Source organism: Pseudopipra pipra, chromosome Z, assembly GCF_036250125.1.
Source record: "Pseudopipra pipra isolate bDixPip1 chromosome Z, bDixPip1.hap1, whole genome shotgun sequence".
Classification (NCBI taxonomy): Eukaryota; Metazoa; Chordata; class Aves; order Passeriformes; family Pipridae; genus Pseudopipra; species Pseudopipra pipra.
In genome coordinates, this window is record NC_087581.1 from 68393064 (window position 1) to 68418769 (window position 25706).

At 46.2% G+C, this 25706-nt stretch overlaps 2 protein-coding genes across 2 annotated transcripts; one reads left to right on the forward strand and one right to left on the reverse strand.

Annotated features, from left to right (window-relative positions):
• Positions 1–1078: 1078 nt before the first annotated feature.
• THAP1 (THAP domain containing 1) lies at positions 1079–7832 on the reverse strand. The gene is made up of 3 exons (XM_064642050.1): positions 7583–7832; positions 6991–7186; positions 1079–3112 (listed from the first exon to the last, which is right to left on the reverse strand). Exons 1-3 carry the CDS (start codon positions 7651–7653, stop codon positions 2648–2650), a joined length of 732 nt encoding a protein of 243 aa, XP_064498120.1. The 5' UTR covers positions 7654–7832; the 3' UTR covers positions 1079–2647.
• Positions 7833–8513: 681 nt separating this feature from the next.
• On the forward strand, positions 8514–23738 carry LOC135407195 (collagen alpha-2(I) chain-like). Its single transcript, XM_064642056.1, has 2 exons — positions 8514–12333; positions 18439–23738. Exon 1 carries the CDS (start codon positions 10315–10317, stop codon positions 12274–12276), a length of 1962 nt encoding a protein of 653 aa, XP_064498126.1. The 5' UTR covers positions 8514–10314; the 3' UTR covers positions 12277–12333; positions 18439–23738.
• Positions 23739–25706: the final 1968 nt, after the last annotated feature.

Consider the following 25706-nt stretch of genomic DNA (forward strand, 5'->3'; position numbering starts at 1 on the left):
AGGGAAAAAAAAAAAAAAAGCTCCTGCAGGAGAAATCCAAGCCCATTGTCAGAATGGACTGCATCTGTTCTTCAAAAAGTCCTCTGGTAATAAGAAAGGAAGCCAGCAACTGTGCAGCAGTCCCCTCTTCAATCTGGTACTTCTGAAAAGCTCCAGGGGAGAAATAATCATCCCTCTCAATGGGGGAAACATCTACTTCAGTCAGCTATTAAACCAATTTCACCAACACAAAAAGCTTAAACACACAAGAACTCCACACATCAGCCACCTATCAGCACACCTAAATTTACCTTGCAGACTTAATTTTGTTGTGCTGCTTTCCTGGAGGGTTATGAAGCTAAAATATCTGAAGGAAGGGCTGAGCAAGTACAGCAGCCAGAGCATAACAGGGCAGGGGAAAACAGGCATCTCTGGCCAGAGTGGAAGGAAACAGTGCTGAACATTAAGAATATGAAGTTACCCTAATATTTTTCAGAAGCAGTTGACATAAGGCAACAACTTATTGCGCCCAGAGGAGAGGATTTATTTCTCATCATTCCCCGCTCTTGGCCATAGTCTTTCCCTCCTATCAGATGTGGTACTGCTGGCCCTCCTCTGCCACGAGCCAAACCTGCTGCTTTAGCAAGCTGAAGTGCCCCACAGAAGAGTGCAACCAGCACCAGAACTGGTGAGCATAAGAAGGGTGATAGTGGGAGTACCCAACTCCATGTCGGGGGGGCAGAGGCCACGGGGGTGTGGCACTGCAACAACCCACCACGCCTCAGGAAGTCACACCTGAAATTCCTGCAGAGTAAGAAGAGAGGGTTATTTTGCAGAGAAAACAGATGCAATCTGCTATCTGGTCACACATGCCAACAGCATGGCAACAGTTGTTGAAACGTCTTTTCCTCGTCACTTCTGAATTTCAGCAATTTCAAGTTTATTTTAAGCATAAAGTGTAACAGCAACAAGATTTTGGAACTGTGTGAGAAAAACCCAGCTAAACCAGGAACTACCAGGAAAAAAAAGAAAAAAAAAAAAAGGCAAAATGTCATGTCAGGTTTGGCAAAATCCTGGGAAAAAGAAAAAAAGAAAGTAATTAAAAATCTCACACGTCATTTGGGTTTTTTTAATTTTTAATCAGGTATAATAAATGTACACAAATGGAAGCATCAGCATTTTTGTTCACTTTAACTGCATGAAATGGCAGGGAAAATAGACACATGGCATGAGTGAGGTCAGAAGTTTCAAGACTGGTTCGAAACATTTCAAAATGTCATGCTAACAGGATATTAAGGGAGGCTCTTAAAGCCATCATGAACAAGGCTTGTTCAACATCAGAACTAGAATCCACACTGCACATAAGTTTGATGTAGACTGAGAAGAGCAATCTTCCTCACATCTAGTTCATCCAGGAATTTCAGCTGTAAGGATTATAACAGGGTTAGCAAGATGCCTTTTTCTCTGATTTTGAATGAATTAATTGACTACATACATTATTAGAAAGTAAGTGCAAACTGCTGCACCACTTTGTCATGCTAAACTCTTTCTAGGAGTCTTAATAAGGCTGAAGGAGAGGCAGCAGCATTTGAGATGTTATAAACCAGTCTAGCACCAAGCAACTCCAAAGTCTAATTCCCTAATTGCCCTTTGGTGGATGCCTATTGGGGAGTGAAAAAAAAAAAAACAAAAGAAAGAAAACCACAGTATATTGCAGAGCCAGTCACAAATATCTGACTCCCTGGATAAGAAAAAAACTTTCACCTCCTGAAGCTAGGCAGGGTTCACATGTGACTTAAGTGCAACAATTTAAAACCAGGGTAACACTCTCCCCATTACAGTGCTTATGGGAACATGACACTACAACATATTGGGGACTGTATGTTACCAGGGTACTTTTGCAAAGCAGTCACCATGAACAGTACTTTGCCCTCTTGATCCTGTCAACAGTTCAGCAACATACACGTTCACTTCAGCCCTCCACTTCACAAAAGCTGCTTCCACAGCTCTCCGCCCTCAAAACTCACACGTGTTGAACAGCTATTCCAAAAGACGAGGTTCATTTACATACCTCACCCAAAGGGATCCAGGAATTAGACTTTTCGCAGTGCTTCAAATGCATAGCAAACTGAGGTTGGAAGTTTTCCCAGACTGAAATGTGTATCTTAGCTATCTTTCTGCAGCACTTGTTAAAAAACTTGCAGATGTTGTTAGCTGACCTAATTCTGCTCTTTCTAAAAATCAGTGAAAATTACTTACTGGGGGATTACCAAAGCCTACGTTAAATGCCTTGACAAAGCACCAGGTGTACAACCACCTCAACTTCACTCTCAGCCAGATTCAATCTCCATTCCCTTTAAGCATAAGAAAGACATTGTAAAAAGAAAATAAATTTCTAGGTGTATTCAACCTTGCATACTTTCCTTCTGTAAAGGAATTCAGATTTTGTAAATTCACTGCATATTCTAATTCTGAGATGTGTGCATCTTCAATGTATTAAAAGTGTATCAAACTGAAACGACAGCGAAGAAAAAATATTACCTCATTTGTATGACTGCTTACTTACTGTTTTAGAATTCTGGAGACTCTTACATACAGAATTAGAAAGAATTTAGGTTTTAAACTAAATTTCTTGGTCTGCCGAAGTGAAAAGTGATGTTCGTGACTTCTAGGCAGGCACTTCCACAACTTCAAAACAGTCGTTAGGCAGAATCACATAGCCTTTTCCTGCCAGTATGTCTTTTTCCTTCTGAAACTGAACGACCTCTCTCAGTTTTTCAATCTGTCTTTCCTGACGTCGGCATCGCTGCTGCGCCGTCTTGAGCTTCTTCCGCAGTTTTTCAACCTGTTCCTCCAGCTGCTGAATTCTTTTTCGCTGATGGACTGTGTCCTCTACGGTATAGTTATGGTCACAAAAAACGGCGAGGTTGCTAGGGGTCTGGAGAGGAGGCATCAGTAATCCAATACTCGGGTCTACAAACCTGGCATCTATCTGGGGCAAATGGAAAGGAGTCGATGGAGGTGGTGGCAGCACTGGAGCTGCCGGCGGTGGCGGTGGCGGTGGAGGCGGCGGTGGCGGCGGCAGCGGGGGAGGTGGCAGCGGATCTTCCGGCTGTTCTGCAAATTCTTCAGACTAGAAAGAACAAGGGGGGGAAAAAAAAAAAAGTACATTTTCAGGCTTAAGGCTGTTTGCAACGCAACTCCCTCGCTATACGGCCTCGGAATAACATAAACAACCAGGATTTAAATTAATAAAATAAATTCCAAAGCCTACCCTTTCAAAACTGAGAGAAAGTTCTGGGCCTGCCTTGTCTGGCTTCTCAACTGGAGATATTTTTAAGCAGCTTCATTTTAAGGGCTCTTTGAAACTCAAGCCCTTGATGTCTCAAATAAATCAAAACCTGAATAATGTAGCAATTACTCTTACTTGAAGACTTAGGTCAAATAGTATCCACAGTTAGCTAAGAAGCAAAAACACAGGCTGCAGTTCCATGAAACGGAGTTCAGAGAACCTAGTAACTCAATGCTACTACCCATTCCCCTTTGTCCCTCCTCCTTTCTGCTGCATCTTACCACTACATAATTGAACCTATCAGCTAACTTCATCAAAAACACAGTAGAAGCTGAGGTAGAACAAGGGCCAGCTACTAAGGGAGCAGAAAGGTGGACACAGCAAGGCCTGTCTTCTCAACAACTGGAAGGGACTCTGTCACTGTTTTTGGGTGCTGGGTTTGGTTTCAAAAGACAGGATGAGCCAAAATAAACAGCTCGTTCAACAGCAAAGCAGGCCTCTCATCCTCCGTAGCTGCTGAGAAAGCTATTCATTCTGCAGAAATATTCTGTCCATTTCTAAAAGTCAAAGCAATGCAATACCAGCTATAACCTACACCTGCCCTAATACGTGGAAAAGCTGAGAATCACAGATTTATAGAATGGTTTGGGTTGGAAGGGACCCTAAAGATCACCCAGTTTCAAGTCCCCTCTGCCATGGGCAGGGACACCTTCCACTAGACCAGGTTGCTCAAAGCCACATCCTACCTGGCCTTGGAACACTTCCACAGACGGGGCACCCACAGCTTCTCTGGGCAACCTGTTCCTCACCAGCTTCACAACAGAAAATTTTTACCTAATATCTAATCTAAACCTGCCCTCTTTCAGTTTAAGGCCATTCTCCCTTGGCCTGTCACTACATGCCCTTGTAGAAAGACCTTTTTCAGCCTTTTTGTAGGCCCCCTTTAGGTACTAGAAGGTTGCTATGAGGTCTCCATGCAACCTTCTATTCTTCAGGATGAACAGTCCCAACTTTCTCAGCCTGTCTTTGTAGGAGAAGTGCTCCATCCCTCTGACCATCTTTGTGGCCTCCTCTGGACTCACTCTAACAGGTCTACATCCTTCTTATGTTGCAGGGCCCCAGAGCTGAATGCAGTGTGCCAGGTGGGGTCTCACCAGAGCATAGTAGAGGGGCAGAATCACCTCTCTCACCCTGCTGGCCACACTGCTTTGGATGCAGCCCGGGATATGGCTGCTCTGTGAGCACACACTGCCCAGTCACGTGGAGAAACAGGACTGCACGGCTTCCAGATGGGATGGAGAAGGGAGAAGCACAGTTCTCCCTTTTGGCAGCAGCAAAATATCAATTGGCTCAACTCCACTGCAGCTTTTTTTGCAGATAAAACTGCAGCTTTTATCATGTTTCTCTTGATAGGTTCACTTGTACAGTTCAGGACAACACAGATCCCTCACCACTTGGGTTTAGGACAGAGCAGAGAACCAGATTTTTCCTTTCCCAGAGGAATGCGGCATAATTCAGAAATGATTCTGTGCTCATGATGATTAAAAAAGCACTGTTGAAACAAAAGAGTTTGCAGGTTTCCTGTTAAAAAGAAAGCTTAAGACATTCTCAGCGAAAGAGGCACTGTAACAATTTTCTACCTACCCACCTGTTGCCAATATTACTATTACACAGAAAAGCTTAAGGACAGGGAAAATGTTGATTTTAAGAAGACTTGACAATCCTCACCATCTAAATATCAAATTCATTAGATTTGAAGGTCATGTCATTAACTTCCTTAAGGCAACAATATTTGATATTTGGGGTTCCACCTATCCCTCATAAAAACTACAACACCTGGCAGACAGCAACTGAAAAGGCAGTTTGGCCACTGGTAATGAAGGGAAGTTTCACACACACTCAAACATAACTGATCACACAAAAGCACAAAACCAGCCAACCAACTACCAGTCTTATTTCTCAGCTATAAGAAACTGCTGCTGTTAGCCTATCTAATTCACTCATGAATATTCCAAAGAGCTTGACCCTACCAGCTGTCCCTATCATGTTTTTCTACTAAAAAAAAACAAAGTGAAGATGTAACTGGCAAAGAGAAATTCATTCTTGATCGAAACAAAAGCAAAAATCATATCATTGTTGGACTGCTGAATTCACACAGAGACTTTTATTTGCAGCTACCGAGCACAGGCTACCTCTATAAATATGTTACTATTGTCAAAACGTATCACAGAGAACAGCTGGCATCCCCGAGACATCAGGGAATTCTAATTACTTCTTACAGCCAATAAATGGTTTTACTAAGACATAAGTAAAGAAAGAGAAAGTATACCAAACTACATAGTGCCAAAGATAAAAACCTGTACTTCAAAATCAGTGTGGATTCAATTCCAAAACAACCACTACTGTTCTTTGTTCCTACATTCTTACTTGAAGATATGTGGCAGTTAATTTAAAGTCCCATGAGACAAATAGGAATAGAACTAAATCCTTCATAATTAAAAGGCACATCACTGGTTTTTTGTAGATCCAGGCATGACAATGAAATTGGGAACATGGTTCACTACTAATCCTGCTACACCAACTGCACTTTTGCAGATTATCCTGTACATCCACTCAGCTTTCAGACTGTGAAAAAATTTGCAACTATTTTACACACAACAAAGAAAATGTGTTTATTACAGATAAGCAGGGAAGCGTAATCAAACAAAAAACATAGCCATATTTACCTGTAAATTGCCTGTCTCCTTATATGCATTCTGTTTATATTCTCTTATCTTTTATTAGCCACTTTTCATTTTTCAAATACATTGCCATTTTATTTCTGCATCAATCCAACATTGTATATAAAAGAAAAGTCTGAGTTCTCCTCTGTGCACTTCATCCCATCACATGCTGCTGCTCCCTAGACCTATTGTATTTACCATTCTCTTCTTTGCCACTTCCTCGATGGTGGAGTGACAAGAGATCAAATATTTTATATCCTTTATAGGAGTTAAGAATCAATCTTTCCCATTCTTGTCTTGCAGCTTTTTGCAGCTATCAAGAAGGAAGAACTCATAAGTGACTTGCATCTCGTGGTAAACTGCTTTTGTGGCACAGTGAAGGGAATAACACTTCTCACAGGAGACTCTACCATTAGAAGTCAGGGACCAGTCTGGCTTAAGGCAAGACAGAGGTGGTTTCAGGACAGACAAATAGTAGATGCAGGTAAGGTTCTGCCCTTCTGTTTTTACCTCACTTTAACTCTACAGATCCAGAGGACAGAGCCCTTCTGAGGGGACAGTTAACTTTGTTAATTAACATCTCTTCGATGCTAGCAGCAGCCATCGGCCAAGGTGTGAGCACTACTGAAGGCTCTCTCTAACTCCAGATACAGCAGAAATACTGCTGAACAACCTAACTACAGGGTAATATCTTCTTACTTTGCTGCCGTTCCACTCAATTCAGCATCCGCGTGCTGAACGGGCACACGAGCTGCTCAGAGCTGCCTGTGCAGCCTCTCTGCGCTCCACAGCCTGGGACAGCCCACACCTCCGCTCTTGCTAGCGCCAACGAGAACAGCTGTGGGTTAAGTTTCGGCCACTACAGCCCTCCTGGTGTCCTTAGGCACACAGGCTCAGCATCCTTCCCAGCCTGCATCCTCTCCCCGCCTGCTGCCCTGCCGCGCTGAGACACACCCGCGCTCCGGCACCTGCGGCCGCGGCTGCCTCGGGGTTTACCTTTTCACCGGGTTCAGTGTAACAAAATATTGTGGGCACCGCATTCTCCTTTAGGAGCTTGTTATTGCATTCCCTCTTAAAGCAATCGGGGGTGAAGTGTTCTGAGCAAATGCTGCTGTACTTGGTCGGCTTGAAGTTTTTCCTCTTAACAGCGGCTTCCCACTTCTTGCAAAGATCGGGTCTCGTAAGAGGAAACCTGCAAGTAAGAGGCACTTTCAGCCTTTCTGGAAAGCTTTGTCAGGCGGGGGGGTCATGGCCAGAGCAAAACCCAGCGGGGGCTCCCAGCCCTCTCTGAAAAAGGCGGCTCAGGGGGTCCTGGCCCTTGGCTTTCCCCAGGGAGACCCCCAGGAGGGGCAGGCGAGGCTCTCCCCACCTCAGCGGCTGCGGGTGGACGGACCCGCCTGTAAGCACGTATGTATGTATGTATGTATGTATGTATGTATGTATGTATGTATGTATGTATGTATGTATGTATGTATGTACGTCTGCCTCTGTGCCCGTCCGTCCGCCCACGCGCGATCGCTCCCGCCCCCTCCCCGCGCGCGCCCCCGCGCCGGCCCCGCCCCGCCCCGCCCCGCCCGCGCGCGCTCACTTGTGGAAGGAGATGGGCTTCTCTTTGTCGTATCGGTTCCGGCAGCGGTAGGCGGAACACGACTGCACCATCCCGCCCAGCCCCGCGGCCGCGGCGGCGCGGCCTCAGCGGGCAGGGGCGAGCCAGCGGGGCGCCGCGGCCTCAGCGGCGGGCGCCCATTGCTCCTGCCGCCCCCCGCGGCCCCCCCCGCGCCGTGACCCTCCGGAGAGGGACGGGAACGGGACGCGCGGCCTCTCCCAACTCCAAGATGGCGGCTCCGGCTTCAACGCAAACTCTCGCGGTAGCTGCGCGCGACGCGCTCCGCCCATTATGCGAGTCGGCCCTTGGAGCGGGGGCGGGGCTTACCCCGGCGGGCCGTCCAATCGGAGTGCGTCCTGCCCCGGCTCCGCCCCCTGTCGCGCGACCGTGCTCCGCCCCCTCCGCATCCACATCTGGGCAAGGCCGGCCCCCCCCCCCCCCCCCCGCACCCACATCTGGGCAGGACTGCCCGACCACCCCGCATCCACATGTGGGCAAGGCCGCCCCGCCCCCACATCTGGGCAGGGCCACCCGCCTTTTCCCCACATCCACATCTGGGCAGGGCTGCGCGCCCGCCCTCCGCCCCGCCGGGCACAAGCCCGGGCCGAGGCCCGCAGAGGCCGTGCCTGCACGGACGGAGACCCGTCGGCGGCTCCTCCGCCCGCTCCGTGCCCGGGGCCGCGGCCGGCGGTGCTCGCCCCCGCCGGCGGGGCAGGGCTGCGGGCGGCCGTGCACTGCGCGGCCGGCACAGGGGCAGGAAGAAGTTGGCGCTGTGAGCCCCGCGGGAGGTTCTGACTGCCTTCGGGAAAAACAAACAAACAAAAAAACCAAACAAAAACCTAAAACAAAACCAAATCAGGCTAACAAAAAGAAAAGGAAAAAAAAAAAGGAGAAAAAACCCACACATACACATAGTTGCATTAAGGATGTGTAAAACAGTTCCATGTCACTCACCCAGACTTGTTTTGCAGGTATATCAGCAAATACTAGATAGAGATCTCAATAAATCGATCTGTTGTTACAAATAATTTTATTTCAAGCAGCTTCAACATGTTATCATTCTGTAGGCTCACCTTCCAACTCTGCATTAGATCAGGGAACAAGACCATCCTACATAAGTGACAAAGAGTTTTCGTACAGAACTGACAAATGAACCTCCCTTTGTTGCCACCCAAGTATGTGTCACATCTTATCTGGAAATTCTCTGACAATAACCCTAGACCCAAGTCAATGTCCACAGCTTTTTCTCGGACCCCACCCAGGTCATCATTTTCTCCTCAGCCTACTTTCCCCCTCTGCCCTTGCTTTGTAAGGGAAAGAAGAGAAGGTGTACTGGCTTGAGCTTGGAGGCTGTGGCTTGTCTGCCTAGACAGCCCTCTTTGCCTGGCTAAGGGAAGGCACCAGTCAGTGTCACTTGCTCACCCAGGAATATGACAGCAAAGCTGGTAGAGCAAACAGCCTCACCAATACTTCCACAAAGCCACTCACATTAGCTGTTTTCAGTACTCAGTGCTGGCTGAGCGTTGCTAGCTCTGCTCCTCTCTTGCTAGGTCAGCCAAGAGACAAGGAAACAAAAATAAGCTCTTTCTAGCACCACCTTCCACACCAAGAAAAACATGTTTACTCCTCCCCATCCATGTGAACGCTTCTGTTTCAGGTCTTTGCCTGATGGCTTTATTCTTCCTGGAGTCCTGCTGCTGCCAGTTTTCAGGGCAGCGACTCTGCCACAGCCTCATGGACCAGCAGAGCTGGACTACCCAAGGCAAAATAAGTTTGGGGTGGCCAAAGCCAATGCCAGGTTCACCAACCTGGGCAGAGTCCTGCAGCAGGGCAGGGCAGACACCACTGATTGGACCCACGGACCCACCCAGACGAGGCGACGTGATGAACCATGTACGAGGTCCAGTATCACTACGAGGTAGTTCAGGAACGATCAGCAGGAGATGGTGCCAGGAATAGAACTGGAAACACAGGTCCAAGGTTCACCCAGGAGATGGGGCTGGAGAGAAGAACTCCTGTAACATAACTGGGCAGGGACTGAAGGTGCTGGACTGAGACGAAATGGAGCTCCTGCCCCATGGGCAGGGTGTGTAACTGGGGCCCCAAAAGTACTTGTGTAAAGGTCATCGAGGCCTAGTTAGCGCACCTAAACTCCAGTTCTCCTAAGCATATCAAGCGGGATTCTGAGGCAAAGTCCTTCGAGACTTGACAGCAGTGTCTGTGCCTCCTGCCCCACTTTTGGAGCCAGCCTAGGAACAGCAGAGGTACAGTGTGGCCACGCAGGCCATGGGGCTAACAGCAGAGCTCAGGAGCTTCACCAGCTCCTGGGGGAAGAGGCACTTAGACAACGTGTAGGGAGGAAATGTGTGGGAAGAAAGCATGACTAGATTGCAGAAGAGTGATGCCTAACTGAGGGGATGCTTGGGGTCCCACCACAGATGGGGAGATCCAGTGAATGTGTAGATGAGCCACCAAGGCACTCGGTCAGCAAGCTGATTTTGAAGACTTAAATGAGAGATTTCAGTAGCTCTGTCAGAAACACACTGGTATACTGGAGCAAAAGGGATTTATAAAAGACTGGGTGCAAGGAAATTTCCTCATCCTATAAGAATTTCAGGGACTTGCAGAAGGGCAGAGGCAATTGTCTCAAGTAAAGATAATAAATACCACCTCCAAACTAAAAACCTTTTTTTTACATTTCAGTAAGGTTGAAAATGTTGGAAATATGTATAGGTTGTTTCAAACCCTTTCTCTTAACCAATTTTTTCAGAGGAAAACTACATCAAATCCACCCTCTTCTTCCAAGCGACTTTTGGTTTGACAAGTCAGCGTGTTTCCTGATGGCCAAGTGTTTGCCTGGCAGACTCCGATGCTCGCGTTGTCGCGAGTCGTTAACCCTCGACACCTGCACTATCCTGTGCCCATCCATCACAGTCGCAACTCAAGAGCACCTGCCCACAACAGACGCCACGCGTGGCCCTTGCTCGCTTTCCTCCCGCAGGATCCGTGCCGCGGCTGGAGCGATGCCCCCGAGGAACCCCTCTGCCCGCACGAAGGGCCCGGCGGCACCTCCTCTCCCGCACCGCAGCGGCGGGGGGAGTCTCCGAGGGGGAGGAGCAGCGCGGGCTCCCCACGGACACCCCACCGGGAAGGCGTTCCGCGCAAGCCCGGCGGGCGGGGGAAGGAGCAAGGGGGGTACCGGCGGTGGCAGCAGGAGGCGGCGACGGGGCGGGCAGCGGACCCGGGGCGTGGCGCGGTCCGGCGGCGCCGGGAGGCGGCTCAGTCCCCGCTGCCAGCCGAGGGCGGCCGGCCCCGCGGAGCAGCCGCCCAGCCCGGCCCGCCCCGCGCCGAAGCCGCCGGCCGGCGAGGGCGGCAGCATGAGCGGCGGGCGTAGCGGGCGATCCGCCGTGAAGATGGAGGCGCCGTTTTACCCCGAGGAAGGACTGGAGCTGCTGCCCGACTTCGTGCCGCTGCCGGGTTTCGGTACCGCCGGCGGACCTGGAGCCGATGCGGCGGCGGCGGGGCAGAAGCTGCTGCTGGGCGCCGGGAAGAAGCGAGACCTGTCGGCCGCCGCCCCCGCGCCGCTCCCGGGGCCCTTCACCCTTCGCCCGCCCGCCGGCGCCCGCGGCAGCGCGGCCGCTCTTCGCCTGCTGCCGCCGCCGCCCGCCGCCGCCGCCGCCCCGCCGCCCACCGCGGGATCCGCGGAGCCGGGAAGCGGCGGCGGGGCGGCGGCGGCCCGCGGCGGCCCGGAGGCCGCGCTGGGGTCGGCTGCGGAGCTGCCGCTGCTGAAGCTGCCGCCGGCCGCCGACCTGGAGCAGCTGCTGATCCAGGGGGGCGCGGGCCTGGGCGCGGGCAGCCCGGGGCCAGCGGCGCCCGGGGCGGGGAGCGGCGGGGCGGCGGCGGCGGGGCCGTTCCTCTACCGGCAGCCGGTGACGCAGGAGCAGGAGGGTTTCGCCGACGGCTTCGTCAAGGCCCTGGCCGACCTGCACAAGCAGAACCAGCTCCTGGCGCCGCCGCCACCGCTGTCCGCGCCGGGACCCTGCTGCACCGCCCGCCCGGGGCCGCCGGGAGCCCCCGCCGCTGCCGCCGCCGACCCTCCGGCCGTCTACACCAACCTGAGCGGCTTCAACCCCGCGGGGCCGCTGAGCCCCTCGGGCAGCGCCTACCCCGCCACCTCCGCCCCGCCGCCGCCGCCGCCGGGCCTGGCCTTCGGCGCGGCGGGTCTGGGGAGCGGGCGGCTGCCGCCGGCGCGGTCCCTGGAGGAGCCGCAGACGGTGCCCGAGGTGCCGCCGTCGGCGGGCGGGGAGGGCGGTAGCAGCGCGCCGACGCCGCCGTCGCTGTCGCCGCTGGACGCGGAGAGCCAGGAGCGGCTGAAAGCAGAGCGCAAGCGGCTGCGGAACCGCATCGCCGCCTCCAAGTGCCGCCGGCGGAAGCTGGAGCGCATCGCCCGGCTGGAGGAGAAGGTGAAGGCGCTCAAGGGGCAGAACGCCGAGCTGGCCGCCACCGCCAACCTCCTCCGCGCCCAGGTCACCCAGCTGCAGGGCCGCGTCCGCAGCCACCTCTCCTCGGGCTGCCACATCAACGCCGCCGGGCATCCTCCTCCCCATGCCGCCGCCCAGCCCAGGGAGGCTCCCCCCGAGGCGGCCGTCGCCGCGCCGGAGACCAGCGCCTGCTGAGGAGGGACACCCCGCCGGCCCCGGCCCCATCCCGCCCGGGGGCACCGCGGGGCCAAGGTGCGCGCCCGCCGCCGCCCTTCTGCTATTATTATTTTTATTATTATTATTAATTATTATTATTTATTTGCGCCCGGAGAAGGCGTTTTTGCGGGAGCCGGGTGTTGCTAAGCGTTTCCCGAGATCTGTAGATGTCGCATTCAGCAGCGAGGGTCTCCGTGGGTGGTTCTGGGGCAGGTGGTTATTTTTCAGTGAAGTACTTGAGGTCTGTAGAGATTTCGGAAAATAAGAAAATTACTGTTTACAGAAAGATTCAACTTTATTTTCATGGGGGATATAAAACGTGTGTTTCCTAATACACCTTACTGAACTGTATAGCAATGGATAAGCTTTTCAAACTTAAAAAAAATAGCCAGAATCATACCTTTTGAAAAGATGTGCGTGTGTATATATATATTTAAAACATAATATGGCTATGTATATTTTCTTAGTATTGATAAAGAACTTTTTTTAAAATACTGTCTTTCTCTAGAGCTTTAATTTGCCATTGAGAGTTAAGACAGCTGTGTGGGTGCTCTTGCACTTACATGGCTTTGATTTTAAAATCGAACCCTGGAGGGAAGTGATTTTTGTTGCAAATCTTAAGCAGGATGAAATGCATTGCTGACTCAGTCATATGAAAATACTTTTCTAAACTGTATGCTCCATATTTCTTCTGCCAGTGAAAACTTGGGGCATTGATAGTTATTTATTGAAACTTGAACACTTTTGGACGTTGCCTAGACCTTATTTTTCTAGATAACACGTTAGTAGAGAAAATGGTTACTTTGGCAAAAAGAGCTTTACCTTTTTTTCCCTTCACTGTGTACATTCCAGTAGTGTTTGCTCTTTACTCAGTATAGTAACCATTCAGTGCTATACAGAAAAGGGCTCAGGTTTGGGGTGGGTTAGCTGTAAAGGTGATAATTCCATTGTATTCTGTTTGAATAAATCACAGAAATATTATGGAGAAGTAGATTTATTTTTCAGTAGAAATCTGTGTATCTTGCTTCTTGGTCTACTTTGTTCTAAAGAAACTTTCTGCAATACTCTAGAGACAGAAAGAGCACTAGAATGTGAAATGTTTTTCTGGTTGGCAAGAATTGGTGTGATTTATTTCTTTGTCAAGAATTTACTAGTAGGAGAGTATAGCAAAGGAACTGTTTCCTCTGATTAGACATAATCCTCAATAAGTTTTTGAAAGCTTTAGGTCCCTTGCTCGGTACCACTGCCTACCTTGCTTCTGCTGCACCTTTTTATTTTGAGCATAGCCGCTACCGCAGCGCTGCCGAGCCCTGTACAGGCGTGGTGCAGTGGGAAGGGTCTGTCGGAGTGTGACGGTCACCCCCACCAGAAGCCCCTCGGTGCAGAGGCCGCGGGCTGGCCCCGCCGCTGGGGGAGGGCAGGGCTTCTCCTGAGCAGATCCAGCTGCAGCGCGGGGCCCTCTCCCCTCGTTGAAACTGTGCTTAAAAACTCTGCTTTAACTCAGAGGCAAATCTTACGTGGGGATATGTGTCTGTGCCAGCTGGTGAAAATGGGGAATTGTGTGAGGAGCCAAGGGGGCATAGACATCTCTATGTGTACAGCAATTGCTCAGATCCCTTAAAGCCACTCAGGAGCTGGTAAACACCTCTTAACTTCTTCGGAAGGCTACACTTGATGATTTGAAATTCAAGAAGAGAGGGATAGACTCACACTTTTTCATGTTTTTATCGGGGATACGTGAGTGCTATCTGTTCAGAAATTTGAGCTGCAGCAATCAAGTGTGTGAGCTTTTCCTCTTAGTGCATAGTCGTTCCTGGCACGTGTGAAATGACATGACAATGCATAGTAATTGTGTTATTGTAGCCGAGATGCTCTGAGGATATTTCTTTTCTTAATGCATATGCAAATTAGGTAGAAGCCATATTAATCATTGTATAACTGTTTAATCATGTCACCAGAGCCTTTTTTCGGTGGTTGAAGTGATGCCTGTAACAGTATCTTCTGCTGTTAGAGTTACTAATGAGCAGATAAAACAATATTTTGATCTTAGCACAGGTTTAAAGACTTCTTAAGGGCATCCTGAACCATACAGCATGCAATCTGTAGCACTTCCTGTTATATAATAACGGGGTGAAAAATACGGTTTTTACTTTCTGGTAGTCCTCACCCTCTGTCTGCAAAGACGCTCCAAGACTGGAGAAACTGATAAAGATTTTTCTTTCCCCCCACCCTTAACATGCTTTCCCTAGTGAGAGAGGTAATGCTGCCTGGAAGATGTGAGATGCTTTACTGTAGATGTAGCAAGGTGTGGATTTTTTTTAAGGAATCCTGGAAAAAATCGTAAAAAATTACACTGCTGTTTTCGTCCTTGTATTTGTAAATGAGTGCAGGGCTAGGTGAAGCTCTTGTGGTAGCACACAGGACAAATGCAGCCGTGCAGTACTTGTTCTTTACTTATTTTATCATTTATGGTTATAATAAATTAGCAATATGCAAGCGGAAGTGGGGGATCCATAAGACACAAGAAATCACTGCAATTCCCACTCACGGGCAGGGCTGTAATGGGCTGTAGTCTAGGAGGATTGTAAAGAGCTCCCCCTTCTCAGCATGGTAGTGTTTAAGCTGGAAACCACCCCACATTACCTCGCTCCCATTTGAACTTTCTGCAAGAGCAGTCTCACGCTCAGCCTCCCAAAGGTCTCGTGTGGCGGCTTCTTCGATAGCCTGCTCTGTGTTCTAGCTGACATCTGTTAGGTGGTAGAAGTGCTGACAGAACTGCCCTGTTACCCTGATGAGAGGCTACTAGTGTGGCCTGCAGCGCTAGCTCTGTGCCAGAGGTTACTATTCTGGTAGTAGGGTTGCCAAAACAAAAAAAAAATGTGTTCTTTAGAGTGACAGGTTACCTTCATAAATGCCTTCTTTTATCTGGTATTTAGGCTAAGACAGAGGATCTAACACTGACGTGACGAAAATTTGAGAATAGTGTTGGGGTGGTTGGTTGTTTTTCCCTATTGATTCTGCTAAAGGTTGCTTTATCTATAGCAGATATTTGAGTGGAAAGCCTAAGCACCTAGCAGTTTAAACCAATATAAAAAGACTCAGGAGTGCTTAATTGCTGCAGCTGTCATACTTGAGTGTTCTTGTCTTCTAAAATGTATCAGTGCTCCGACTTCTGGCTCTGCAGTGTTCCTAAATCTTTCAATATGGCTCCTCTATTTTGTCTGCCTTTTTTCTTCAGTTTGTGGCTGAATGTCTATTTCTTGTAGGTTTTGATTTTCTGCCTAAAACTTTGGTCACTGTGAGATGCTAAAAGATAGATACTGGGTAAAAAAATTTCCAGACTGTTTATATGATTTCTATCCATGTAGCTCATTTTCAGTAACTGGCAGCAAGTTGGCTCTGTGTCACTGTGAAGGGAAAAAAAAAAAAAAAAAAAAAAAGGCCCTAACAATCCTCACAAACAAAACCCCAAACAAAACACTTTATGTTCACTGTAATCTTAGCACTTTTTAGCATTTTTCTTCGTCCTTCAAAAGTACCATGCTTTGTTATACTTGTGCACACTACTCGCTTGTCCTTGCGAAGATTCTCGCTGCATGACTTGATTTGCAGGCTACCCCGATGCCCTTCTGATCCAGTTTTGCATTCCAGATGTGGACCCCATAACAAACAAACACCCCTCTTTGTTTCTTTGCCCTAGGTGTAATCTGTGCTCTGGAGATTTCGCAGTCTCCTCTGTCTCTGTCAGGTGGTGGATGCTTGCTTCTGTGCACATCTCGCTAGCTGAGGTCTTGGTTTAGATGCAAAGTGCCTTCTTATTTAGGTGCTACAGCAAAATAGCTTTGAGTTATATATGGCTTTCGTTTATTTGAATTGTTATCAGATCTTTTCTGTCTTGGGGAGGAGGAGGAGGAGGAGGAATGGTTTTGGTAAGGGAAGTCTTGTTCACCCTTTCCTTGGGCAGAGGGTGGAGCTCCTGTCAGATATGCCCCCACTTACTGTGAGTGCAAGGAAAGTACTCTGCCAGGACTGCCTCAAGTGATGGCATTGCTAAGAAACGTGGTTGGTTTGGTCTGCAGCATAGAACAGGTAGTGAAGTCTGTCAGTATCACAAGGTCTCCAGATAGGTCCGAGTCGTCAGCGAGGGGTTCTTACAACTTTCACTGTGGCTCCAGGTCAAGCCCATTTGTCATGCTTAGAGACCAATTCCCAAAACACAAGTACTTTGCACACTTTGAAAAGCGTAGGTGTTTGGGGGTAGTAAGTCCTGAGCATGGAGAGGAGTGATTCTGGTGGTGATAGGGATGATTTCTGTCATGATCTTACAAGATCTAAATATCTCTACAGATTTGGACTCTTCACTGCATGTCAGTAGTCACTGCTGACCTTACCACAATTCTCCATTGTCTTGGTTTGTATTTATGTCTTTACTGAAGGAATAGTCATGAGGCATCCTTTGTTCATTTAAATATCTGATTGACTGTGTCTGTTTCACCTTTGACGAAGGAGTGATCTCCCCAAGTTAAGCCCTGAGGCATTCTGCTGTTTGCAGCTCCTAAAGTGGAAATTCATTTGGCAACTAATTTTCAATCAGTTATATAGCTCATTGATGCTTTCCAGAGTACTGTATGGTATTGTTTGATGGTGTTGAAGTACAGATGTGTGCTACGTCTGAATTACTAGTTGTGCTGAAAATAGTGTCTTGGCTGCCATTACCAGAGTCTTGGCTATTGGAATCTAGCAGCTTCTTAGAGAAAAGTTTTCTATATCTGAGATTAATATGCAAGAAAAAAAACCCCACCATCTAATTCTTCATTCTTCATAAGTCATTCTTCAACACATTTTATGTGTCCTGCTTCTGGAGTGCAAGTTAAAAAAGAAAAAGCGATGCGTTACATTTTTGTTTATTCATATGTGCAGCTGTAGCTGCTGCTGGATGATTTTGCCCTTTCCTTACTTGATTCTCCTAGTGTCTATGTTTAGCAAGTAGACAAACTGGAGTATGACATATCCTTTTACATATTTGATTTGTAGAAAACCACTTCCATTTTTCCAGTATTTTGTTTGAAGTTTTATTGTAAGAATGAGTTTTGAAGAGTTCTCAGTCTGTTTTGACACTCGTTGGTTGCTTCTTTTGATCAGCACTGTGTGCAGTGACTGCACATAGTCCAGCAGAGTTAGACAGTAAAATCTGTCAGTAAATCACCTTTCAACATTTGGCAAACCTTTATCAGCAGAAAAACTCTTGGACAGAAAGCTTTCACAGTGCATAATAATCATGCAAATGTTAGCTGATCCTTCTCATGCCACAGTCACTTGCTGTGGGGTTGCAGGGTTTACTGTACCTGATGCAGTATGATAAATGTTCCTGTGACAAAGTGCAGAATCTAAAGTTTGTAGGAAACTTGTTAATCTTGCTGCACATGGTGCAACTTTACTGTGAAGGTGTTGATGAATTAAATCTGAATATGTGGAGACTCAGGCCATTATGGTACATTATGAGAGACAAGAGGTTGTAGTAATTTGTAATTACTCCTGTCCACTGTTTCAAAGATCTGTCTCTTTTTATCCTATGAAGTGGCTTGCAGCTGTTTGTGCTGTGAAACTTCTCTCCTCAGTAACTCGAAGGCGGGACAGAAGCAACTTCTCCACAAAGTGGTCATGTGTGACAAGCTAAATGTAGGTTTCTGAGAAACACTACAACAGTGAGTGCACAGTGGAGACCCCGCTGCTCTTGTCTGTGTGTTGCTAAAAGGGTCTGGAAATGTATACACATAATTCGTAACAAGAGCAACTTTAAGAGACTCCATCCCCTTGCCTTGCTGCAGGCATTGATCCTTGCTGCTTGCTTAAGTCTGGAAGCACATTTTCCTAAGCTATTGCATACCTGAAGGTTTGCTTTCAATGTAGTCACAAACCGGATCTCTGCTTGGATGTTGAAACAGTTGGCTGCATATGGGTCAATCAGAATGCCTTGCTCTAGTTGCATTTGCAGGGCCCTGCTGAGGAAACAGTGGTGGGGAGAGGAAGGAAGCCAGGCTAGAATCTGTGTCTTCACATCAATGCAACTTTTGGTTGAGTTGTCTTGACAGAAGTGTTATACTGATGTAAAAACACTGAATCTTGGTCTTGTGTCTGCAGGGGACATGAGTTCTTGTGCTGGAGTTCTGCTTTGGGTGGTATCCTCTCAAGTCAGTGAGGACTAACTGAAGAAACAGCAAATCCAACCTTTATGAACTAATTCTTCTGAAGCACACAGACACCTGCAAACACATGTCAAGACGTTGTGCATGGATACCAGCATGCATAGAGAAAGGCATGGCCACATAAAGGAACTGTGATTTTCCTTAGCTGCAGCAGTACACAATGGGGGTTTTCATATTCTTTTGTTGTGGTCGAGTTGTTCCAGAAGAAAACTAAGCTGCATTTCTGTCTGTGATTACAACGTGAATTTTTTTTTTTTTTTTAGATTTCCAGTCATATCAGAGGACTGTCAAATCTTGCAATGCTAAGTTAACACAAAAAAGATAATTTTGAAGTCACATTTAGCCTTAATGTTTTCTGAAGTGCTGCAGTTTGTGTGTAGTAGTTTACTATAAAGTGAAGGGACGGTTATTATAAATAACGTTTGTAAGGGAGTCGCCCTGAAAAATTACCTATCTGCCATTTGCTTTTTTGTGCACTATCAAAAAGTCTGTATCCATAGTGTAGCTAGCTGTAAATTGAGTTTTGCTCTGAGTTTCTAGTACTAGTAACAAACATAGTCTGCAATAGTTTAAGGAGTATATATTCTGCCTAAATGGCTTTCCTGAAGGAATTATAGTTTCTGTAGGAATGCTTTGAAGTGATGGTTGGGTATGAAGCCTTGCTAACATGGAGATAATAGATATGACCAGTTCACTGTGCACTAATACACTGCTGGATTCTGATATTTAGCACACTGCTGATAAGATTTACTACTACTGTTACTTACTGGTTAAGACCTAGTTATGGGTGGAATTGTAAGCCACCTAAATAAGGTCCATACAGTCTGCAGAGCTGTGTCACTGAAGATCAGTAACAGACCCTCCATCCCATCCCAAGGGAAAAAAAAAAGTCTTTGGTTGCAGTCTGTTTGTTTTGATTTTGCAAGTTCAGTTACTTTTCTAGATTAAGTCCTACTTTACTCTTCCCTCAAAATCTATTTAAATAAATTTTAAAACCTCTCTGCTTAGTATCTTGAAGCATCTCTTGCAACTGTTCCGTTACATTCAGTGGCAACTGTGAAGTTGTGGTATTACTTCTGTGATAGATAGAGAAAGCTGAGGCTGTTAACAGTCAGGCTTCTCATTGGATCCTGAACATATTAAAAATCATGACCAGTAACTTGAAGTAACTCAGTAACTCTGAGGAGCTGTTTGGTATCATTTTCTTGTGCTCTTCAGAAAGCATCCCGCTGCCGTCAGGGATGTGTGTCCCTCCTGCCTCATATGGAAAATTGACCTTTAAAAATTAAGTCTAATAAATAAATAAATAAATAAATAAATAAATAAATTCTGGTACATGCTGAGCAGTTTGAAAGATAACACATTGAGCTTGACAATCTTTCCCATACCTCTCTTTCATAAATTTCCTGATTTTCTTGTAATGCAGGACATAAGCAATGAGGTGGCATAGAGTAAAGTCAGTGCACTGTTCCAGAGAATGTGTTTAGGATACCCTCCTTTTTCCCTAGTAACTGCTATGGAAAGATAGCAGTAGAAGATACTGAAATAAAATTTGCCCTTCTTCATGAGTAGGTTGAACTCTTGTTCAGAGGTTGAACGCTTGTATTTTTCCAACTCTTACCATTCTGTCTTTTAATATTCTTATTGGTAGGGTGACAGAAATAGCGAGAAAATGCTAACCAATAATTGGGAAATTAAATATTCTTGTTATATATAATATGTCACATAAGCTATGGCCATTAGTAGCTAGGACACAAGTCTGCTAGATGACACCTTCAGAATTGAGAATTCCTAAAATACATCCTAAGTGTCATTACCAGTCCAAACCATTTTCTGCCAGTTACTAGAATGGTATTGTAAATCCTTGTGATTTTTGAAAGTCTTTGTGTACACCCTAGTGAAATCACAGCACAAGCTGATATGTCTGTGGTATTTTTGTGGTATGATATCACTTTCCCAGCAGGCCCAAAGTGTCTAATAAAGTTTACTTCTTTATTCCTTTCCCTATTGATAATAGTTAGAGATGCTAGTTGGAGGAATCAGCAACAGTAAGGAAAAAAAAAAAGGAATCCAAGGAAGAAATAGTATTTATCTCTGAAACAGTATATAATGGTAATACTTATTGTATGTTTAAGTGCCAGATAATTAAGCTTGCTCTTCAGAATGCTTTTTAAGTTACTTTGTTTAGTTATTAGTGCTTAAGTTACTTATCTTCTTTGGAAACTGTGCCCCTCCCTGTTTGGCCTGGTAACTGATGATTTCACACTTAGCCTTATTTGTTTAAAGCCATAGCAACCACCATGCTGAAATGTCATCAAGTAAAGCCCAGGTCTGAATGCTGACTGATGATGCAAAGCTCTGCTCTCTAATAAAATGCGGCCCGTGAAGGACGAGCTCCAAAAGGCAGCTACGCCCTGTCTTCAAGCATTTGCTCTAATTTCAGGGCTTTGCCATGTGGTGTTGCTCAACGTGTAGCAAAACAAGTTCTTGCAAGCCCCTTGAGCATTCCTCTGAATGTAACAGATTAGATATTCAGGCTTCGTTAACTCTCCCGGCCCCCCCCCCCCCCCCCCACATCCTTCCTCCTCTCAACCTCCCCGAGGAAAAGAAAAACCAACAGGACCAAACCGAAACAAAGAGAAAAAAAAAAAAAACCAAAAAAAAAAACCCACCAAAACAAACCTAAACCTGGAAGGAAAGGCCCAACACAGGTAAATCTTGGAGAATTGTTTTGCTTTGTTGCAAAGTGCTGTTAATTACAGAGACACTTAGCGCAGTTCTAACATCTGAGCCGTCAATCCAAACACTGATTTTGCTTTAGTTGCACTTTGCTACTTTGTACGGTACAAAGGGAAGTGAATAAGTGTTGCAATATGGTATTGTGCAATTCCTGCCTTTTAAATAGAGAATGATCGGCAAGTCTGCATAGGCCTCTCACCCACCAAAATTTGGCCACTGATTTTTGCCACTCCCAGTCTTTTTAATCAGGAATGGGTTTACTGGCTTCTTAAGGTCATGAAGAGAGAAGGGTAGAGATGTTAAGAGAGGGCGGTATCAGGGCTATTCTGCTGTGAAAGGCCCTGAGCCTCCTGGGCCTTAAAACTCAGATCTGTTTGATTAGCTCTAGTTTATTATGTCTGGAGGTAATTTTTAGGCTCCCTATGTAGGGACTTACCAGGAAAGGTGGCTGAGTTTGTATTGCTGAATAAGTCTTTGGTGAAGTAGCTTTTCAGCTTTCTGTGTTTTTCCATATGTGGAGTACAACATCCTTCCAGGGCAGTTTCTCTTTTCTGGAGTGGCTCATATAAAGCTGGCTTGTTGTTCCTGCAGTTTCTGCCTAGACTGAAAAATCTCTCTGAGGTTTAGGAGACTGCACATGTGCCCTTGCTGTGTGGTGTTCGAGGTGCCATGTTTGTATGACTCAAAATAGAACCCCTGAAAAAGGAGGAGCTCTGCTTAGGTGCAACCTGAAATCCATCCTTCTTTGAGCAGTGTGTCTTTCTGCTCAGTTGAACAGAGCAACTAACTCCCATGAAATAAAGGAGAGAGCTCTTGGGCAGTGACCCAGCTTCGAAAATGCTTGGTGTTTTCTGGTTCTTGCTGACCTTCCATGATGCAGAAAACACTTAATGGTCTGCAGTACTATAATCACAACACCTTGCAATATCGTGAGCTGGGGCTGCTGCTGGTATCGTGCAAGTTCTGTCGTCCTCACTGGGATTTGTGCCACATGACAATTAACAGACCAAGTGATTTCCTGAAAATGCAGAGAGGCCCCTCCCTGCTGCATCACGACAAGCATCTCCAAGCTCTCTTTTTGTCCAAAAGGAGAAGTGTGAGCAAACTGCCACTTCTACAGCTCTTCTATCCAAACTGGTTCTTCATAGTGGCATGAAGGCGTGGCGCTGAAACTTTCTTCTTCAGGGTAGCTGTTCAAAATGAAAGGTGGAGGCAGAGCAGTTCAGATTTGGCTTTGCTCTTCCAGCAGCTTACTTGCTGGAAGCTGGGGGGTGGGTGTCTGCCTGCATCTTTTCCTGGGTTTTTTGCAAGTTGGATTTATGTGAACCTTCTTATTCTGCCTTATTAAATTAGCTGGCACAGAGGAAGCCTCTGAGAAACCCTTTAAAAATCTCTGCTTTTGGAAGAATATTATAAGATTACAGCCTGTGAATAGATTTAAAAGACCAACCAACCAACCAAAAACCACAAAAGCAACCCAAAACAGACAACAAAACAAATAACCTTCATTTGGATACAATAGATCTTTTTATACCTGATTAATTTTGGGAAGTCTTCAGTCAGATGTGCTAGCAAGGACATTGCACACAGATGGAGATGATAGCGAAACAAAATTTAGTAGCTACTCATTTGCTGGATTTGGTCAGGAGAGATTTTCAAGAACACTTCTGAGACCTTTTTTTCTGATGTGGCGATTTATTTTTTTTTAATGTAAAAAAGCTACAGGGCTTAATAGTATACAACTGAGGATTATGTCCATAGTAATTTTTTTACGTTACTTTTGCAAACTGTGTAGTATTATATTAAAAATACTTATTTCTGAGACAAAGTGGACAATGTTGGCATCTTGCACTTGTTTAAATGTAAAACTTTTTCTTAATTTAGTGATGTGCTTAGGAGAATACTGTAACTTACTGAATATACAACGATGATAACTGTGTTTACAATAATTTTCAAATTCCTACTGTTCAGTGGTAGCCAACTTGTTTAGGAATTAAAAGTAAGGCATACTGCAATTGGCAATCTTGGAAAAATTAACTCAATGCTGCTACCACTAAATACTGTGGGATGGATAACGTGGGTTTAAATGGCAGGAGGATTGTATTCCAAGCCTCTGTCTTAAGTACTTATGACTAAAAGGCGACTTGCCTTGTGCTCATTTATGTATCCCTGTGTGTAGTACATCAGTTAGAAATCTGTTAATGATTGATTTGTAACATTAGAACCTTTATGGAGATCACAGTAGGGGTTTTGTTTGTTTTTGTTTGTGAACAGACACTTAGACATTTTGGAATGTATAACATTGATCCTTGTGCTGGAATTGTTTACATGCAAAAGGTATTTATGATTTTTTGCAAACTGCAATGTGCAATTTTGTACATGTGTTTTAAACTAAAGAGTTTATAAGGAAGATATTGTATGTACAGTACTTGGACATGAGTATTATTTCTTTGATATAAATATCTAGAGGAAAATTAAAATTGCTTTATATTCATATTTTTGGCTGTGTTTTTTATTATTTTAGCAAGAAGTCTGAAGTTAGCTTAAGACATAGTTGACATTTTGTCGGAAAATCCAAGAAGAATTTTTTGATCTGGGCTTTTAAAAAATATTTTAAAATCATGTTTAATACACTGGTTCATTTGATTGTGTCAACATTTTGAAGTGCAAGGAGGGAAGAATTTCTTCTTGTAAGAATGCCTGCTCTTTGGGGTAACTTCCCTGTGTGCTAGAACAGTTGCAAGTCAAAAAGTAAACCTTTAAAAATGGCAAAATTGGATAAGAGACCCATATCACCACCAACTCTGGTGATATCAGATTTCAGGCTCTTACTAAGAAAAGCTGACTGGAGTTGTCAGCCCTGTGGAACAGGACTCCAGTTACCCATGTCTTGACTTTTCTGTTTCAACTGAAAAACCTTTTTGCCAGTTAAACTGTTCTGACCCACATCTGGAATAAATCTGTTGAAATAAGGCAATTCTTTTTCTTTCCCACGATCACTCTTGTGCACATTGATACCTCTTGGCGTATTCCCGAAGGAGAGCTACTCAGTAAACATCACCACGTGCTAAAAACACTTCTGAAAGCTCCCCTGCCCCGGGAGGGCAGCCCTGCCTTCCGGATGCATCCTTCCAAAGCAGTGATGATGGGACGGACTGAGTGCCAAGCCCCACCAGGAATGCTCCAAGGATGCCAATTTTGAGTGAGAGCTGAGAAACTCGGCAGTGCTGGTGGCGTTGGCTACGCCAGCTCACATGCTGGCACACAGCTGGACCCTGACCATCCTCTAGAGTGCATGGGTTCCAGATCTGGCACTGAGGACACAGTAGAGAGAACGTTTTGTTCTGGTTTAGGATAGGAATGCCAGGATTTCAGAAACACGACAAAGTTGGAGGGGTGGGAGGGGAAGAGCAGAGAAGGAAGCTGTGAGCACACTGTAGTTCAGGCTGTTGTATGTTGGCACTTAGGGTTTAAGAACACATAATCAGCTTGGTGTGTGATTGCTGTGACTTCTAAGTGTCAACTGTGCATCCTCCAGTGCTCTGGGAGTTACTTGATGCTCTTTAATCTCTGTGTTGTGCATGGCTGCAGGCCATGTTTCACATGTCCTAGTCAGACCATTCTTTGCAGATTTCTGCTCTACTCAAGACAGATTTCTTCCTGTGAGAGTCTGTAGCACTATTGCAATAGTCTTGATGCTTTTCAGATTAATTGCAGACAACAAGATGATGAGAGCCTTTAATGATTTGAGAGATGTTTGGGGGTATTGTTAATTTTTTACGTCAATTTGAACTTCAGAGCATAGTTCCATGGAAAAGTGTTTTGAAGATGTGTAGGAACCAGTCTTCTTGTTCTCTTTAAGCTTAGAGTTCCTCTGGCTTTAAGTGCCTCAGAATGGTGCCTCCAGAAGTGCTCAGGGAGGAGATAGTTGAGACTGATTGTGCTTTGTTATCCACAGGGTGTGGAGTAGAGTTTGGCTGCTTTGTACTGGTTGAATAACTTGCAGGATTGTGTTCAGGGTTTTTTTCTACTGAGATGATCCCTTTCTCCTCCGTCACTGCCTCCGGGTTCCTTGCAAGAGTGAAAGAGACATGGCCCTTACACAGCTTCCAAAACCAGTGTCCTAATGTAGAACAGCAACTAAATAACATAGTTTATTCGTAGGCACTGCACGTGTTCCAGACTGAGTGAGGCAAAGGCCCAGTGGGGCTTTTGCAGCGGACTATTTTTTTTCCTTCAGCCTGGGTGACTGAGGTTCTGGCATACGCCTTTCAGGTAGATCTGGCAATAGCATGAGTTGCCTGAAGTCAAGTAGCAGGTGACACAAGAGCTGTGAACCCCTCTCACTTGTCTTGATGTGGGCTGGTTACTTTCTGTTTCACCTGCAGCTGGCTGCATTAAAGTAATTTTTGAGTTTTCCCTTTCTCTGGTGTGAGTTAGCAATGCAGAAGATATGACAGGCAA

Coding starts and splice junctions, on each gene's coding strand:
- THAP1 (XM_064642050.1), bottom strand. CDS start 7,653: ATGGTGCAGTCGTGTTCCGCCTACCGCTGCCGGAACCGATACGACAAA. Junction 7,187..7,582: donor AAGCCCATCTCCTTCCACAA/GTGAGCGCGCGC, acceptor TCTTACTTGCAG/GTTTCCTCTTACGAGACCCG. Junction 3,113..6,990: donor ACACTGAACCCGGTGAAAAG/GTAAACCCCGAG, acceptor TGTTCTTTCTAG/TCTGAAGAATTTGCAGAACA.
- LOC135407195 (XM_064642056.1), top strand. CDS start 10,315: ATGTTGGAAATATGTATAGGTTGTTTCAAACCCTTTCTCTTAACCAAT.